Here is a 19,912-nt window from a genome sequence, read left to right on the forward strand (position 1 = left end):
TCCAATAGTATGATTATGGTGTCAAGGAATGGCATGAAAGTTGACTTACCTGGAGAGCATCAAGGGCACACTTGTTTCTGATGTTGGTGCCCTCTCTGTTCCTTGGATGGAAGAAGTCATGCCCCTGGTAACTGCCCATAGCTTGGCGCCGGTAGTCCCCAACATTGAACACTGTCAAATATATTACAAATGCTTACATAAAAAGTGATGGTCTTTCATTTAAATTAAATGACTTAAAAAGTATTACTGTATACATTACAGATATGGTAAACATGAGGAAATTAAATCTTCATCAGAGTACAAAACAAATTCTGGCCACAAAATAGAGCGAAACACCAACGTCAAAGACCTGGGAGTGATTATGTCGGAGGATCTCACCTTCAAGGACCATAACATTGTATCAATCGCATCTGCTAGAAAAATGACAGGATGGATAATGAGAACCTTCAAAACTAGGGAGGCCAAGCCCATGATGACACTCTTCAGGTCACTTGTTCTATCTAGACTGGAATATTGCTGCACTCTAACAGCACCTTTCAAGGCAGGTGAAATTGCCGACCTAGAAAATGTAGAGAGAACTTTCACGGCGCGCATAACGGAGATAAAACACCTCAATTACTGGGAGCGCTTGAGGTTTCTAAACCTGTATTCCCTGGAACACAGGAGGGAGAGATACATGATTATATACACCTGGAAAATCCTAGAGGGACTAGTACCGAACTTGCACACGAAAATCACTCACTACGAAAGCAAAAGACTTGGCAGACGATGCACCATCCCCCCAATGAAAAGCAGGGGTGTCACTAGCACGTTAAGAGACCATACAATAAGTGTCAGGGGCCCGAGACTGTTCAACTGCCTCCCAGCACACATAAGGGGGATTACCAACAGACCCCTGGCAGTCTTCAAGCTGGCACTGGACAAGCACCTAAAGTCAGTTCCTGATCAGCCGGGCTGTGGCTCGTACGTTGGTTTGAGTGCAGCCAGCAGCAACAGCCTGGTTGATCAGGCGCTGATCCACCAGGAGGCCTGGTCACAGACCGGGCCGCGGGGGCGTTGACCCCCGAAACTCTCTCCAGGTAAACTCCAGGTAAACAAGGCAAATTTTTATCAAAATTAGATACACCATACAATACTGTGCCCACCCTAACCTATATATTTATAAGGTCAGAGAAAGACCTGGCTAATGTTTAACTAACAAACCCCTCACACACTCTTAAGAAGTAAATGCTCAATTTAACAGATATCGATTTAACAGACCTCAAAAATAAGGGACAAAATCTGTTAGGTCAACTGATTCTGACCAAAGTTTATTGGTTACAGAATTGTCCATTATTGTTGCTATCATGATTAGGAGAGAAGTAAATAATGAAAATGATTGTTATAGGAATGCAGTTAGAAGCCTGAGTAGATCTATAACCCACTATGATAACATGAACGTAGATAAGTATGTTTATGGAGCAACTTGCAATGTGAACAGACTGACTGATGTTGTAGTGGCCAGGCTTAGGCTTGGTTACAAGTACTTCTGGCAGTTTGGGAGACACACAGATGATGATCAAACTAAATGTAAATTATGTGATCAGGCATATGGTCACTCTCTTGAACACTATGTGCTTAATTGTCCACTTATTGAGGAATACAGAGACAGACAGTATAATAACCTATGTGACATGTCAAGATATCTTATTAATGAAAATAAGATACCAGATATACTAAGCAAATTTCCTAAATTTGCTTGTAACAGATAAGTGAACTATAGATATGTAGATATAAATCCATATGTATTCCTGTTAACCCTTTGGGGCCTAGTTCCTAGGCCTTTTGTGTATCCATATGCTCTCGCGCTACCGTCCACAGGATGGATATGGGGTGCACAATAAACTAGCCACTTCGGTGGCAAAATCTAATCTAATCTAATCTAATCATGATTAAAAACTCTCACCTCTATCCACCATACACCATTACCAGCTACCTGCTCCACATTAACAGTCCACTAAGTCAAAGTTTTACGGTAAGGAACGTAACCAACCTTTGGTGGGTAGACCGACCCAGTTGAGATACCTGGCCAGCTTCATGGCTATGTAGGTCTTACCCCGGGCAGGCAAGCCAACCATAGCCACAACGTGTGGGATGTTCACGTAGTCCATGCCCAATTCTGGCAAAGATAGAATTTTTTTAGTAACAGCATACTGAAATTAGAGAATGTACTTAACTACAAAATGAAAAATATTTTCCAAATTTGTTATAAGAGTTTAAACAAAAATTTTAAAATATTCATTACACAAAAACATACAGGCTCTGACTTATTAAATCAATAAGAATAAAATGCCATACACACACACACACACACACATATATACATATACATGTAACAGGTGAGGAAGCATACAGATAAACCACATTAGTGTTTGTAGTATATGAACAATGATTTAGCATGAAGTGCAATCTTGTTATACAGTATACATGATGTGTGTCCCTGAAAAAACAATAATTACATACGATGCATAGACAGAAGATAATTAAAAAACTTATAAGGTCAGTGGGGGCTCCAAGGGGGAGCCTGAGGGGGCTTCAACCCTCGAAAATCACCTTAGGCCCTAAAGTCCCCAATTCAAAGTATAGTAATAATAATAAGACTGCTTTAAAATAAGTCTCCTAGCCTGCCTTCCATCCAGATAACTACATCTAACTCTCCCCCCACCTCCAAAAATTCTGGCACTGCCCTTGTATATGGTGAATGAGAACAGAATGTTGGAAGTATGAGGACCAAGAACATGGGGATATTGATGGAAGGATGAAATGTTGGGGAATGACAGGGATGTTGGATGAGGATTTGTCATTCTTAATGCAATTGGGAAGTTTGAGACACTTGCACATCATTTGGGAAGCTTTACTGAGAAAACGTTTCCTCAATAATGATTCCCAATTGTTGCACAAGTGTCTAATGCTTCAACTTGTCGGTTTTCAAAACCATTATCACCACAAGAGGCAAGTGGATGCAGAGGTGTTGGAAGGAAGCACTTTAAGTTGCTCTGAGACTGATGGAAGGAAGCACTTTAAGTGGATCTGAAACTGATGAAAGGAAGCACTTTAAGTGGATCTGAAACTGATGGAAGGAAGCACTTTAAGTGGATCTGAAACTGATGGAAGGAAGCACTTTAAGTGGCTCTGAAACTGATGGAAGGAAGCACTTTAAGTGGATCTGAGACTGGTGGCAATAAGGTCAGAAACCAACAATACAAAGATGAAGCTTAAGAGGTGTAACTGCGAGTCAATCACCTAAAAATAAATTGGTGAGTAAGAACAAACATGCAGAACAAAACAAAAGCCATGCCAAGTTTCTAAAGACAAGGGCCTTTGACAGTTGGGAACACAAAAAATAATGGAAATAGTACAATCTTATGGAATAAAATTAAATATTACGTCACTTAAAAAAGGCTAAAATGATCTCAGAATTAGTCATCCAAATGATCTCAGAATTAGTCGCCTTGAATATCAACAGACTGAAAACTAATCAGTCAAGGCATGGCAGCTGGGTAGATGTGGTGGTTTAGATGTTTAACAGGATAAAAAAAAAAAAAACTATACCCTGACCATTTTTCCAAGACGCATATAATGGTACACAAGCTTAATTCCAATATCATTTGTCTGAAGAACTAACAAAGTAAACCGTTTCCACAAATGGTTATCCTGAGGACAAGTCTGCTCAAGCTCGATAAAACAATGGTCGTTGAATCTGTAGACGCATTGTTCTGTGATAAAACCTTCATTTCGCAACCGAATGGCCCGGGTTTGATCTTGGGACGTTAATTGTAAACCATACCACGGGCGGGATTTGAACCCGCGGTCAGAGAGTCTCAAAACTCCAGACAGTCGCTAACCTTCCTATGGTGTAGAAATAAACCTAGTTGGACGAATATTATTGTGGCTAGCTGGTCCAGTGGCTAACGTGACGGTCTGGAGTTTTGAGACTCTCTGATCGCGGGTTCAAATCCCACCCGTGGTATGGTTTGTTTACAATCGTGTCATTACGATTTCGTGAGTCACGTTAATTGTAGGTCGTAACCCAGGAATGTGTGTGTGACATGCCTTACTGAGATAGGACTGGACTTTGAGATCAGCTGGTGAACAGTAACTTCTTAGCCTGCATATTCAATAAAAAATAGAAAAGTACTCCAACTCTGCTGAAAGAAACACTATGAACCTCGTGTAACTTTCAGGACTACAGTGGAATGTGTAACTTCCAGGACTACAATGGAATGTGTAACTTCCAGGACTACAGTGGAATGTGTAACTTCCAGGACTACAGTGGAATGTGTAACTTCCAGGACTACAGTGGAATGTGTAACTTCCAGGACTACAATGGAATGTGTAACTTCCAGGACTACAATGGAATGTGTAACTTCCAGGACTACAATGGAATGTGTAACTTCCAGGACTACAATGGAATGTGTAACTTCCAGGACTACAATGGAATGTGTAACTTCCAGGACTACAATGGAATGTGTAAGTTCCAAGACTACAGTGGAATGTGTAAGTTCCAAGACTACAGTGGAATGTGTAACTTCCAGGACTACAGTGGAATGTGTAACTTCCAAGACTACAGTGGAATGTGTAACTTCCAGGACTACAATGGAATGTGTAACTTCCAGGACTACAATGGAATGTGTAACTTCCAGGACTACAATGGAATGTGTAACTTCCAGGACTACAATGGAATGTGTAACTTTCAAGACTACAGTGGAATGTGTAACTTTCAAGACTACAGTGGAATGTGTAAGTTCCAAGACTACAGTGGAATGTGTAATTTCCAGGACTACAGTGGAATGTGTAACTTTCAAGACTACAGTGGAATGTGTAACTTCCAAGACTACAGTGGAATGTGTAACTTCCAAGACTACAGTGGAATGTGTAACTTTCAAGACTACAGTGGAATGTGTAACTTCCAAGACTACAGTGGAATGTGTAACTTTCAAGACTACAGTGGAATGTGTAACTTCCAAGACTACAGTGGAATGTGTAACTTTCAAGACTACAGTGGAATGTGTAACTTTCAAGACTACAGTGGAATGTGTAACTTTTAAGACTACAGTGGAATGTGTAACTTTCAAGACTACAGTGGAATGTTTGACATTCATCATTTAACTAAAGTCCTGCAGCTCAGACAGATTTAATATTTCACTATTTTCTTTTAAACTCATCCTGTTAAAACCATCTTTCATGAGTGTTTGGTAAACATAGTTGGCTGTTGTTTTAACCTTGGAAAATGTCACATAGATCAAGGTAACTGCACAATGTGCTGGTGCTAATCTTAATAAATAAAATATGTTGACCTCCGTCTCTAGTGTCACATTCAGGGACAAACTTATTAAGAAAGGAGGAACACTGCAGCAGGCCTGTTGGCCCATACTAAAACTTAATATATATTATTTGAGGGCTATTTCCAAGTGTATTTTAAATTGTTACACTTCTGCCTTGCATGGTAGAGTCCCACTTAAATGCGTCGCATTAGATATTAAGACCATCAATCTTTTCAAGACTGATGGACTGATAACTTCGACTCAAGGCTGTGGGATTGATTACCTCAAACTACTCCTGTTCTTCACCATTCTCCTTTGTATGGACTGATGAAGCCACAGTCTAGCGAAACGTTTCCTCATTAAAGATACCCAAACGTTGCATGTGTGTCTGATTTATCAACTTGTCGGTTCTCTGAACCATTCATCTACAATGAAAGGATATTCTTAACATCAATGCTGAGTTCGAGTGTATCAATTACTGCAAGTGTTGAGCAGGAGGCAGTAATGTCTACTGAGGGATATACCGCTACTGATAGTTCAAGCATGTACCTATGCCCTAAACTGCGTAAGTGATAAAATTCTTATCTTTCGCCTTTCATAAGAACTGAAACAATACACAAATAACCCGTAAATAGGAGAAAGAAACTTATGACGGCTTTTCGGTCAGACTTCGACTAATTAGTCACACCCAATGTCGTTATAATTATTATAATCATGAGGAAGCGCTAAACCAGTAGGATTATACAGCGCCTGTGGGGGGATGGAAAGTATTCGGGCTTATTATTATTATAATCAATGGGGAAGCGCTAAACCCGGAGGATTATACAGCGCCCAGGGGGGGGATGTGGAAGGCATTCAGGCTTAATTCGGGGAACTGGAGCACAGATCCAATTCCCTAAATCAAGAGCCCCTCACCAACATCAAGGAACCTTCCTTGAGGGGTATTCGGGCTTAATTCAGGGAACTGGAACACAGATCCAATTCCCTAGACCAAGAACCCCTGACCAGCGTCAGGGGTCGTCATCAGTTCTCTCATATGTGCGGCTTGTTACTCCTACAAAAGTTATAATTCCTGTAAGGTCTTCCTCTAAGTTATGTTTTAATATAGTCACGAGGATGCGCTAAATTCACAAGTTATACAACGCTTGGGAAATAACAGGCAATCAGGTTTAATCTCTGGAAGGAGGGGATAACTCGAATTTGATGAAAACAGGTTTCTTCAGTCAAATATATGGCCTAGTGGCTAAAGCTCTCGCTTCACACACGGAGGGCCCGGGTTCGATTCCCGGTGGGGTGAAAACATTTCAATGTGCTTCCTTACATCTGTTGTCATGTTCACCTAGCAGCAAGTAGGTACCTGGGTGTTAGTGGACTGGTGTGGGTCGCATCCTGGGGGACAAGATTGAGGACCACAATGAAAATAAGACAAACAGTCCTTGATGACGCACTGACTTTCTTACATTATCCTGAGTGGCTAACCCTCCGGGGCTAAAAATCCGAAGAAAATCTTATTTTATCTCTTAGTCCCTCAGCCTTAGTAGGTGGCCGACTGAAGAACCCTGTTGCACAGGCTAGAAACAGATACCCAAGTGTTGCATATGTGTCTTATTCATCAAATTATCGATATAATTCACCATCAAATAGTACAATGCCCTTCACTAACAACAAGGCGGGGCCCCGTTGAAGGGTAACTTGTCTAACTTTCTCCATAACCCTGATAAAGATGAGTGCCACGTACGTGTACGTGTGAGCATGTGTGTGAGGTTATGCAAGTACTGTGACCATGAACTTTATCTCCTCAACGGTTATCCTCCATTTTAACAGAAGTTAGTTAACTCTTGTCAGAGTCATTGTGATACTCTACACTGTTCAAACTTGTAACTGAAATGTGCAGCAAATTCTTATTATTAACATGTCAGATTATGCATTGTGATTTCAGCTGCGTAACTTGTAATAAATCTCTGTTTACACATTTTTTTGTGCTACTGTTAATTGTTCATTTGAGATATAACGTTATTAACTTTGTTGTGCTATACTGTAACATACAAGAACAATTTCGTATTTACGACTTATATTGCAAATCCCACTTTCTTGCATTTAATAGTTGTGAATTATTATGTAAGCAAATTACCCGCAGGAGGTTTACAGGATATTACCTGAATTATTACCTGCAAGTAATTTGGGTGAGGTAAATGAGACTTAAGTCAGTAGGTCGCAGGACTGTCACTCCCTCGATGCCCACTTCCTACCACTCTCACAAAAAGCTAGACCTGATATTAAATTAATAAATACAATATTAAAACTAGCTACTCCGGTAACTTTAAGTCGTGGATTTTAATTTACCAACTAGGCTTGCTGGGTACACAAAAGAAATTCGTATTACCACTTACCATTTAATTACTGTAGATGGATCACACAACACCTGCCTGACACCTACACTGGCCAGTTAGAGATCTAAATGAAAAGACTAATGGCGCACTTCCTTGTGAGTGATGGTTGTATGCCTTATCTTCCGCCAGCCACACTTAATTCTTGAGGTCCCGCAATTCTTCAGCAGGGAATATTAATACGGGTTCCTACAACAAATTCAGACCAGAAAAAAAACAATTTGGCCATGAAGACACCAGATTATTAGCTGAATTTCCCACGACAACCAGTGCCCACAAATTACAAATGGCATCTCCCTATCCGCGTCACTCAGCAGCTGTTCTACAACCACCTCCCCCTCACTCGAAATTTCTCGAAAGGGTCAAATCAGCATCACATTTTATTACACTATTGTATTATTCAAATTTACACATGCTAAATTTAGGGAAATCCAAAATTTTCCACAATGGCTTTAGATCGAACACAGAACAAAAATCCACATTTTTCAGTAATACAAGTGAAAAAAAAAACAGTTCTCGAAACGGATAAATAAGTTATTTAGGTACAGGTACAAAAGTACACTTACCATACATAGGCCTGGTCACAGACCAAGCCGCGGGGGCGTTGATGGATAGTCTTAATGACCTTGGTGTAGTAGATAGTCTTTTTACTGACTCAAGAAATCGTAATGACACGATTGCAAATAAACCATACCCCCGGCCGGGACCGCGGGTTCAATCCCGGCCGGGGGTATGGTTTTTTAGTCTTTTTAGTATGATAATAAGATGTTATCTTCATTGTAGAATAATAAGAAAATATTATAACCTTTATATTATAATAATAAGGTAAAAGGACCCCAATGGAAATAAGTCACTCTGTCTGACTTTTTTGGGTTATCCCAGGTTCTCTACACATATGCTGCTATGTATGATAATTCTATGTAACTGTATTTGTGTATACCTGAATAAATTTACTTACTTACTTACTTGACCCCCGAAACCTTCTCCAGGTACAGTAACATCTAAATTACCTAGGATAGCCCCAAAAAAGTCTAATTTATTTCCATTGGGGTGATTTATTTCCGTTTTTAACATACATGCAATTGACCTATACCGTAATGGTTATAATCATAACCATGATTTTTAAATTGGTGGACCGGTAAGCCAGCGGAAGGCCTCGGTCAGATGACCAAAAGCTCCAGCTGTGGGTCATCATATGATGAAGACCCGCGTCAGGAAATACTTGTCCTGTTTCCTGACAAACGTTATACACACAATTAAAACAGAATACAGTGCTGATTTAATATACAGTTGAATGACATAGCTTTATCTCCCTATTATGAAAAAAAAAGTCTCAGGTTTTTGAGCCGGGTCATCTAAAGTGAGGTTTAGGGACAAAACAAAGTTCCCCCTGAGGACACATCCAGAGAGTAGTATCGACCAGTGAAGACCTGGGAGGGTTGGTGGAGGGTGCCAGGGAGGGTTGGACCAGGGAGGCCCAGTAGTGGTGGACCCACCACGGGTGCCAGGGAGGGTTGGACCAGGGAGGCCCAGTAGTGGTGGACCCACCACGGGTGCCAGGGAGGGTTGGACTAGGGAGGCCCAGTAGTGGTGGACCCACCACAGGTGCCAGGGAGGGTTGGACCAGGGAGGCCCAGTAGTGGTGGACCCACCATGGGTGCCAGGGATGGACCAGGGAGGCCCAGTAGTGGTGGACCCACCACGGGTGCCAGGGAGGGTTGGACCAGGGAGGCCCAGTAGTGGTGGACCCACCATGGGTGCCAGGGAGGGATTGACCAGGGAGGCCCAGTAGTGGTGGACCCACCACGGGTGCCAGGGAGGGTTGGACCAGGGAGGCCCAGTAGTTGTGGACCCACCACAGGTGCCAGGGAGGGATGGACCAGGGAGGTCCAGTAGTAGTGGACCCACCACAGGTGCCAGTGAGGGTTGGACCAGGGAGGCCCAGTAGTGGTGGACCCACCATGGGTGCCAGGGATGGACCAGGGAGGCCCAGTAGTGGTGGACCCACCACGGGTGCCAGGGAGGGTTGGACCAGGGAGGCCCAGTAGTGGTGGACCCACCACAGGTGTCAGGGAGGGATGGACCAGGGAGGTCCAGTAGTGGTGGACCCACCACAGGTGCCAGGGAAAGTTGGACCAGGGAGGCCCAGTAGTGGTGGACCCACCACGGGTGCCAGGGATGGACCAGGGAGGCCCAGTAGTGGTGGACCCACCACGGGTGCCAGGGAGGGTTGGTCCAGGGAGGCCCAGTAGTGGTGGACCCACCACGGGTGCCAGGGAGGGATTGACCAGGGAGGCCCAGTAGTGGTGGACCCACCACGGGTGCCAGGGAGGGATGGGCCAGGGAGGCCCAGTAGTGGTGGATCCACCATGGGTGCCAGGGAGGGATGGGCCAGGGAGGCCCAGTAGTGGTGGATCCACCATGGGTGCCAGGGAGGGATGGGCCAGGGAGGCCCAGTAGTGGTGGACCCACCACGGGTGCCAGGGAGGGATGGACTAGGGAGGCCCAGTAGTGGTGGACCCACCACAGGTGCCAGGGAGGGTTGGACCAGGGAGGCCCAGTAGTGGTGGACCCACCACGGGTGCCAGGGAGGGATGGACTAGGGAGGCCCAGTAGTGGTGGACCCACCACAGGTGCCAGGGAGGGATGGACTAGGGAGGCCCAGTAGTGGTGGACCCACCATGGGTGCCGGGGAAGAATGGACTAGGGAGGCCCAGTAGTGGACCCACCACAGGTGCCAGGGAGGGATGGACTAGGGAGGCCCAGTAGTGGTGGACCCACCACGGGTGCCAGGGAGGGATGGACTAGGGAGGCCCAGTAGTGGTGGACCCACCACAGGTGCCAGGGAGGGTTGGACCAGGGAGGCCCAGTAGTGGTGGACCCACCACAGGTGCCAGGGAGGGATGGACTAGGGAGGCCCAGTAGTGGTGGACCCACCACAGGTGCCAGGGAGGGATGGACTAGGGAGGCCCAGTAGTGGTGGACCCACCATGGGTGCCAGGGAAGGATGGACTAGGGAGGCCCAGTAGTGGACCCACCACAGGTGCCAGGGAGGGATGAACTAGGGAGGCCCAGTAGTGGTGGACCCACCACGGATGCCAGGGAGGGATGGACTAGGGAGGCCCAGTAGTGGTGGACCCACCACAGGTGCCAGGGAGGGATGGACTAGGGAGGCCCAGTAGTGGTGAACCCACCACGGGTGCCAGGGAGGGATGGACTAGGGAGGCCCAGTAGTGGTGGACCCACCGCAGGTGCCAGGGAGGGATGGACTAGGGAGGCCCAGTAGTGGTGGACCCACCATGGGTGCCAGGGAGGGATGGGCCAGGGAGGCCCAGTAGTGGTGGACCCACCACAGGTGCCAGGGAGGGATGGACTAGGGAGGCCCAGTAGTGGTGGACCCACCACAGGTGCCAGGGAGGGATGGACCAGGGAGGCCCAATAGTGGTGGACCCACCATGGGTGCCAGGGAGGGATGGACCAGGGAGGCCCAGTAGTGGTGGACCCACCACGGGTGCCAGGGAGGGATGGACCAGGGAGGCCCAGTAGTGGTGGACCCACCATGGGTGCCAGGGAGGGATGGACCAGGGAGGCCCAGTAGTGGTGGACCCACCACGGGTGCCAGGGAGGGATGGACCAGGAAGGCCCAGTAGTGGTGGACCCACCACGGGTGCCAGGGAGGGATGGACCAGGGAGGCCCAGTAGTGGTGGACCCACCACGGGTGCCAGGGAGGGATGGACCAGGAAGGCCCAGTAGTGGTGGACCCACCATGGGTGCCAGGGAGGGATGGACCAGGAAGGCCCAGTAGTGGTGGACCCACCACGGGTGCCAGGGAGGGATGGACCAGGAAGGCCCAGTAGTGGTGGACCCACCACGGGTGCCAGGGAGGGATGGACCAGGGAGGCCCAGTAGTGGTGGACCCACCATGGGTGCCAGGGAGGGATGGACCAGGAAGGCCCAGTAGTGGTGGACCCACCACGGGTGCCAGGGAGGGATGGACCAGGGAGGCCCAGTAGTGGTGGACCCACCACGGGTGCCAGGGAGGGATGGACTAGAAAGGCCCAGTAGTGGTGGACCCACCACGGGTGCCAGGGAGGGATGGACCAGGGAGGCCCAGTAGTGGTGGACCCACCATGGGTGCCAGGGAGGGATGGACCAGGGAGGCCCAGTAGTGGACCCACCACGGGTGCCAGGGAGGGATGGACCAGGGAGGCCCAGTAGTGGTGGACCCACCACGGGTGCCAGGGAGGGATGGACCAGGACGGCCCAGTAGTGGTGGACCCACCACGGGTGCCAGCCACAACTGCTGCTCACACAGACTCCGACTTCTCATTAAAACTCTTCCCCTGAATTGGAAATGTGACGGCACATCTGCTTCAAGTAGAATGTAGTGAAAATACGATGCAGTTTTGGGAGGCTGATCCATCATTATGTTTGTAACCACGAACGACTGGTACTGATCAATAACAACACTGCGACTAGCCAAGGACTCGAACCCATGCTGCTTTGGCCCGCCTCATGGTGAGTGAAAACACATGACGCATGACACGCGACGCATTAAACTAGTATGGGCCAAACACAGCATGGGAACTGGAAGACAATTTGGCTTGATTCTAGTAGCTGCAACTAGTAGAATCAAAAGCTCCTCACCATCGTCAAATCATTCATACAGAGACAGGTGACTTAGCAACAAGCCTTGTAACTAGCTTCAGACACATCTAGATTCTAGATGGCTGCAACATCTGCCACAGCAGTCACGTGTACTTATAAACACACCAGAGTCTTAACGCGTCCCCGCTATAGTCTACCTACCCGGAATGTGTGCTGAGGGTCAACGCCCCTGTGCCCTAGTCCCAGATAAGGCCTCCTGAAGCTGACACCACTGAACGGTTATCTTAAGATGTCGAAGACTAGCAAAAGAAAAATCCCCAACACAGACTTGCCATCACCATCTCATCTGTGGAAACAGCTGAGCCAATAGTTGATCTAAGTGTTGGATCAACCAGGCTGTGATGAAATACGTGAGTCAGCAGGCTGCTAGCAGCAATAACCTGATTGACCAGACAAGCATCATACAAGCCTAACCCAGAGCCAGGTTGCAGGAGTAGGAAAACTCTCGAAAACCATGCAAGGCATCACGATAACTAATTAACTTCATATATATACCCTGTGATTTGTGGGTAAGATTAATTTAGCCCACCAAACTAAACTTTGGAATGGAGAAAGGCAGTTCAACCACATAAAACTTTTCACAGTTGACAAGGCAAAGAACGACTTTCTGGGAAAGCGCACTCTCCCCGTGTGAGGTTTATTTTGTTTGGTTTATATGTCAGCATAGTTGCTGATCCCCTGTACATGTTTGTGTAGTATATCTGAGCATCGTAGTTAGTACCATCTATATATTTTATATAGACGATCCCTTGCTAGGCCTAGGAGCTAGCATGTGACGTCACGTGATGCCACATGTGAGCGTCAGACGCCCTGCCCCTCCCTCAATTCCCGGATAGACCTACAGGCGACTACAGGCAGGCTGGGCCTTCCCCTCACGACTCTGCAATTACAAGTATTAACATCCTTAACCAAGTGTGTTTGACTCCTCGAACTCCCAGGCCACATATATACCAGTGTGTCGACAGAAATTAGCAACTTCTATGACCATCTCGACAGGTCACCTATCCACTCTCCAATCCTCATTTGACACCGTTCGTTCTTTAACATATTACTACATTCATGAGATGGGCCACATCCGTATAGGTCACAGCGACTAGAGTGGGAGGTAATCAAGGTTTGCTCCGAGAAAGGGGAAGGTAGCTCCAATTTCTCGAATCAAGAGCATCTCCAGGCAATGACCATCCTGATTCACGAAATCGTAATGACACGATTGCAAATCATACCACGGGCGTGGATAGAACCTGCAATCAGAGTCATAAAACTCCAGACCGACGCGTTAGCCACTGAGCCAGCTGGCTACAAGAAAATTCATCCAACTAGGTATATTTATACACCATAGGAAGGTTAACATAGGCACCACTGTGGTGCCTCTGTTAACCTTCATAACAAGCACCAGTGGTGCCTATGCTAACCTCCCTCCGGTGTACAAATATACCTAGTTGGATGAATCTTATTGTAGCCATCTGATCCAGTGGCTAACGCGTTGGTCTGGAGTTTTATGACTCTCCGACCGCAGGTTCTATCCCCACCAGTGGTATGGTTTAATGACCATCCACACGCTCTACAAGAGCTGGTTGTTGTTACACTGGAACCAGTTTCTCAGCTTGGGTGACCAAAAAAAAAAAAAAACACTTCACTAATAAATAAAGTCTTTGAGGCGGTTTACCTGGAGACGACTCAGGAGAGTCAACGCCCCCGCAACAAAACTTACTTCAGATAAAACAAATGCAGTTTAATTAGTATGTTAATTTTGCACGAAAATTTAGCTTGGTAGCAATATAAACAAAATCTCAGGGTGTACTCGCCTAATTGTGGTTGCAGGGGTCGATACTTAGCTCCTGGCCCCGCCTCTTCACTGATTGCTACTGTGTCCTCCCTCTCCCTGAGCTTTATCATACCTCGTCTTAAAACTATGTATGGTTCCTGCATCAACTACATCACTTGCCAGACTATTCCACTTCCTAACAACTCTGTGGCTGAAGAAATAACTCCTGTGTGTGTGTGTATAGTTAATTTACGAACAAGTTACCGTAACTAGTGTATTTAACATGAATACAAGCTTATATATATATATATATATATATATATATATATATATATATATATATATATATATATATATATATATATATATATATATATATATATAGTGAATAAACAGAATAATGGACGGTGACTGCTTATTCTTTGACAGTTATTCCGTAATTCACTTGAGTTTATCACCTAATTAATTTACGTTATGTATCGGCTACCAGAAAGCGAAATTATATATTCAGAAAGTTGTACGTGTCCAGTGTCCCAAGTTGATATGTTTGTGTCTATTTCCCTTTACAACTGTGTTAATTTGATTACCACAGCATTATTTTCCTTGTATGACCCGAACAACTGTCACACAGCTACCAACACAACAAATGTAGAAACACAACGTATACACACAACTGAAGAACAAAAATGTGTTGATATCATGCTGCTGCATGGTAAATGTTTAACCTTGATGTTAATGAGTAATATTTTTCTCTCACACACACCCAGTAGCGGCCAGTGAAGAGGCGGGGCCAGGAGCTATGAATCGACCCCTGCAACTACAAATGAGTACACACACACACACACATACATACATCAAGGCTTTTAAGACACCTGCAAGCAACTTCTCCACGGAGGTTGCGGGACTGGCTCAACCTAGGCTCAAATTTTCTTTCGTTGACTACAGGCAACAACCTCCGTATCCCACAACCTGGCCAGATCTGCTGTGTTTAACAGTACGTTTGGTATTTTCTGCGCCATTATCACACCTGAATATCGGCCACTACGGCACTAACTTTCGCGAGCACTACTTAGTTCAGAATGCTTTCACCTTTAAAAACGAGCTTAAGTGTTTATAAGTACAAAGCTCTCTGTATATTTACCCCGTGTTTACAGCAGTGACTAGCAGGTTACTAACGACCGTATAGCAGGAGGCCTCTACACTCGTCCAAGCAGTAGAGATTGTAGCAGGTCAGTAACCTCGCTCAGGTAGTAGTGATTGTAGAAGACCACTAACCTCGTCTAAGTGATTGTGACTGGAGCTTCACAAGAGCACTAACCTCCACCGGCAGCTAAGAGCTCTAAAGTGGCTTACCTACCGGTGCGCACACTTAAGTTCTCTCCTTTGCTGTCATAACGCGCTGATATAATTCTACTATTTTCTTGATAACCTATTACAAAAAAATCAGGTAATGAAATTCTGAGGCTGAGTACACAGATTCGACTTGTGTAACCTGCAAAAATATATCAGTAGTTTATAGAATTAAATTATCTATAAACAGTTGAATTTACAGGAGTGTGTTGTCCCTTACACTTAGTGTTATTCATTATACACCCCATATTTTATCTCAGTTCCCAGTTTAGAGGTAAATTCAGAATAAAAATACAGATATACAGCATCAGTGATACATCTTGTATGCAGATATGAAGCTAAGTGTCATTGATAAGGCATACATGTGTATGTATTGTATACTTGTGTATACACGAACTTATTTTTGGAGTTTACTTAAAGTGGAGTGTTTGCATGACCATGTAACTGTCGACATGAACACGGGGCCACAGCGTGATACCTCCCTCTTGACCTCCACAAGAGAAACCCTCCCTCTCACTACCCTCCCTCACACAATACTCCTTCCCATAACCTCCACACAACCGCTTCCCTCCCTCCCCACCACGATACTGTCTCCCTCCACCCCCTAACACAATCCCCACACCCCATGTTCCATTATCCACACACATCAAAAGATCCTGAGTTCGAGTCCCAGACCCAGAGTGGCAATGTTCCTTAGAATAACCTTCGTGCAGTATATAGGTTTAAACATAAGAATGGAGGAGCACAGAAGGCCTACTGACCCATACAAGGCAAGTTCTTATCCCACCCATATATTAATCCAACCTTTCAAACCTTTCCCACTTACTGATCAATCCCGGTTGCCGTTAATACATTTCTGTCGCTTAAAAATTTTCATTCCTCGATTCCACTCTTTAATGATCCTTCAGCAGGTTCACCTACGGAAACCTTGTTACGACTTTTACTTCCTCTAAATGACCAAGTTTGAACATCTTTCCAGTCACTTACTCACTCAAAACCAAATAAATACTGAATAACTGAACCATATAAATTGTATATCCTAAATGTTACTCACAATTATATCACACAAATGTTAAACCTAACTTTATTTTTTTTAAATACACTACCTAACAGAATACTCCATTCTACTGAATGAACAGCAATGCATGCAACCATAGGACCTGTCTTTGTAATACTCATTTGTATTTTATAGTTATCTGTTTACAATAATGTCTTATCACTGATTTCATCATTGCTTAGTTAATCTTAAGTTAATTTTAAGCCAGCCCGTAATGCTATGCATATAAGTGGCTTTGGCATGCTGCTCTTACCTGTATTTTTTGTACCTCTGTTTGTATGCTAAATTTCTAAATAAATAAATAAATAAATAAATAAACTGGAGGCGAGAACCCGTCGCACCGAGCGAGGTGCGCGGGGTATTGGCAAATGTTTAACACCAGCAAATTACAAGACTACTTGTAAACTCATGTCCTAGATGTAAACAGCGACTTGGGTGGATTTTGATAAGAGATAACAGTGTACTCAGTCAGGTTTTACGCTTAATTCTTTTATGCCAGTGTCTCACTAAATAAGCCTTCACAATCAATCTTATCACTGAAGTGTTCTTAAAGGAATATTGTTTCATGGGGAAATAAGATACGGATGCACAATGGTAACTTAAGATAGGAGGCAACGTTTCGTTACTAGTGGCTTTTTTAATCCTGCCATTATACTACTGGTGTATAATACTGAAAGTACATGAATAAGATATATATGAAGAGTCCACGTATCTTTACTATTAAAGACATTTGGCCATTCAGTGACTTTTTATACCAAAACGTTGCACGTCTTATTTTTCTCAGTCCTAACAAAAAAAGCCATTCGTGGTGAAATATCTCCTTTGATTAATATATGTCTTATTCCTACACTTAATCCATATTAATATACTTGTACTAACTGTATCTCACTGTTTAATGCACTGACTATAGCCCCCCAGCATACATAACAGGGATTACCAATAGACTCCTGGCTGTCTTCAAGCAGGCACTGGAAAGACACAAAGTCAGTATATGACCAGCCGGACTGTGGTTCGTAGGTTGGATTACGTGCGGCCAGCAGTAATAGCCTGGTTGAGTTCCATGGTCATACAACTAAACTCTTCTCCAGACTGAGGGACTGACCACAAATATTTTTTCTCCAAGGTTGATGAACAGATTACGTCATCTTCATTTCACTACTACACCTACTGCCTCTGTATTTGACTGAAGAAGCCTATTGTGTAGGCGAAACGTTTCATCAATAAAGATACCCAACTGTTGCACATGTGTCTTAATCTTCAGGTTACTGGTGTTTTATACCATTTTTCAACAAAGGTAATCAGTCCCTCGCTACGCTGTCAACAGGAGAGCGTGTTAGCGTGTGAGTCTTCTCTCGACCACAACTGGTTGTTCAACGCCCTCACTATTGTTAGGTATGACATATGCAACAGTTAGGTATCTTTATTTCGAAACGTTTCGCCTACGCAGTAGGCTTCTTCAGTCGAGTACAGAAAAGTTGATAGAAGCAGAAGATACTTCAAGGGTGATGGACTGATTACATCGTCTTCAAGTATCTTCTGCTTCTATCAACTTTTCTGTACTCGACTGAAGAAGCCTACTGTGTAGGCGAAACGTTTCGAAATAAAGATACCTAACTGTTGCGTATGTGTCTTACCTAACAACCTGTCGGTATTTTATACCATTTTAATGTTCACTCAACGCCCTCACTAAACCTGTGAGGGCGTGGTTTACTGCAACTCGTTTATCTAAAAAAAGATCAAGGGAGGGGAGGGGGGACTAAATGCCTGTAAAGGTTTCTTGATCCAAGAAATAGAGCTAGTCTTTGTAGATGAATGGTTCAGAGAACCGACATGTAGTTGAATTAGACACATGTGCAACTCTTGGGTATCTTTATTGAGGAAACGTTTCGCCACACAGTGGCTTCATCAGTCCATACAAAGGAGAAACTAGTCTTTCCTTGAGCCAAACTGATTATCTCCCATTCCTCCAGGTGTTATAACTATGACTTCTACAGGTTTAGCGCTTGTCCATGAATATAATATTAATAATATGACAATATATATAATATTAACAATAATAATAATAATAATAATAATAATAATAATAATAATAATAATAATATTATTATTATTATTATTATTATTATTATTATTATTATTATTATTATTATTATTATTATTATTAACCTTACCAACTTAACCTGAAACACAGCTCTACTCCAGAAACTACAATCGAGTACGTATATTGTCAGACATTTCAGCTGGAATAAAACGGCAGCAACAGCAGATTAACACAAGAAAGCCAATTACTGTCGCGATTTGCCTAAGTAATGTCAAAATCTGAAACCTATCGGATGAGGCGTTGTAAAGTTGTAAACGAAAACTCTGGAGAGGACAATAATGAGGAAGCCATTTGAAGGTGCTCCTCCAGTAATACCCTGAAGGGGGTAGATGTGTTGGCTGAAGGACAGAAAGGGTTGTGACAGGGAGAGATAGAAAACGGCATATGACTCACGAAATCGTAATGACACGATTGCAAACAAACCATACCACGGGCGGGATTTGAACCCGCGGTCAGAGAGTCTCAAAACTCCAGACTGTCGCGTTAGCCACTGGACCAGCTAGCCACAATAAGATTCGTCCAACTAGGTATATTTCTACACCATAGGAAGGTTACCATAGGCACCACTGTGACCACAAATGCAATCGTGTCATTACGATTTCGTGAGTCATGTTGACGGCAGTGAGGGGACTTGAGCTAGAGTTCGTCACGGCCACGCTAGCTGGAGATTCGTCTGTAAAAACTTGCATTTGTGGTTACAGTGGTGCCTATGCTAACCTTCCTATGGTGTAGAAATATACCTAGTTGGACAAATCTTATTGTGGCTAGCTGGTCCAGTGGCTAACGCGACGGTCTGGAGTTTTGAGACTCTGACCGCGGGTTCAAATCCCGCCCGTGGTATGGTTTAAACGGCACATAATAATCTTTATTTCTACAGGTACATGATACAACTTATAAAGACCATAGTCGACATCAACGACACACTATATAGAAAGTCCCTTGTTACGCAAAGCATTTCCAGCAAATTAGGTTAATTCTGTCCCCAGGATGCAACCCACACCAGTCGACTAACATCCAGGTACATATTTACTGTTAGGTGTAAAAGAACAGCAGGTGTCTTAAGGAAACACTCCCCAAAATGTTTCCATCCGTACTGAGGACTGAACCACGGACCTCAGTGTGTGAGCTGAGTGCTCCACCAACAGAGCTACGGGTCACAATGGATAGAGGGAGAAAGAAAATGAATATAGCAAGGGAGAGAGAAGGGAAACACACAGACAAGGAAGAGGATGAGGAAGACAGGAGAGGCGAGGAAGTAGAGTGTCAGCCTCAATCTGCTA

The 19,912-nt window shown here is 44.4% G+C and overlaps 1 protein-coding gene across 3 annotated transcripts in view; it reads right to left on the minus strand.

Annotated features, from left to right (window-relative positions):
- LOC128704311 (6-phosphofructo-2-kinase/fructose-2,6-bisphosphatase 1) overlaps window positions 1-19,912 on the minus strand; it is a 103,855-nt gene that overhangs the window by 32,728 nt on the left and 51,215 nt on the right. For 2 of the 3 annotated variants that reach the window (XM_053799458.2, XM_053799456.2), the window contains exons 2-3: window positions 2,033-2,158; window positions 50-171 (exon numbers count right to left, since the gene is read on the minus strand). In XM_053799458.2, the coding sequence (XP_053655433.1) occupies window positions 50-171; window positions 2,033-2,158 (248 nt within the window). Of the gene's footprint in view, window positions 1-49; window positions 172-2,032; window positions 2,159-15,265; window positions 15,289-19,912 lie in introns of those variants that run through there. The other variant, XM_053799457.2, reaches the window with a different exon arrangement.

Source organism: Cherax quadricarinatus, chromosome 84 (genome assembly GCF_038502225.1).
Source record: "Cherax quadricarinatus isolate ZL_2023a chromosome 84, ASM3850222v1, whole genome shotgun sequence".
Taxonomy (NCBI): domain Eukaryota; kingdom Metazoa; phylum Arthropoda; class Malacostraca; order Decapoda; family Parastacidae; genus Cherax; species Cherax quadricarinatus.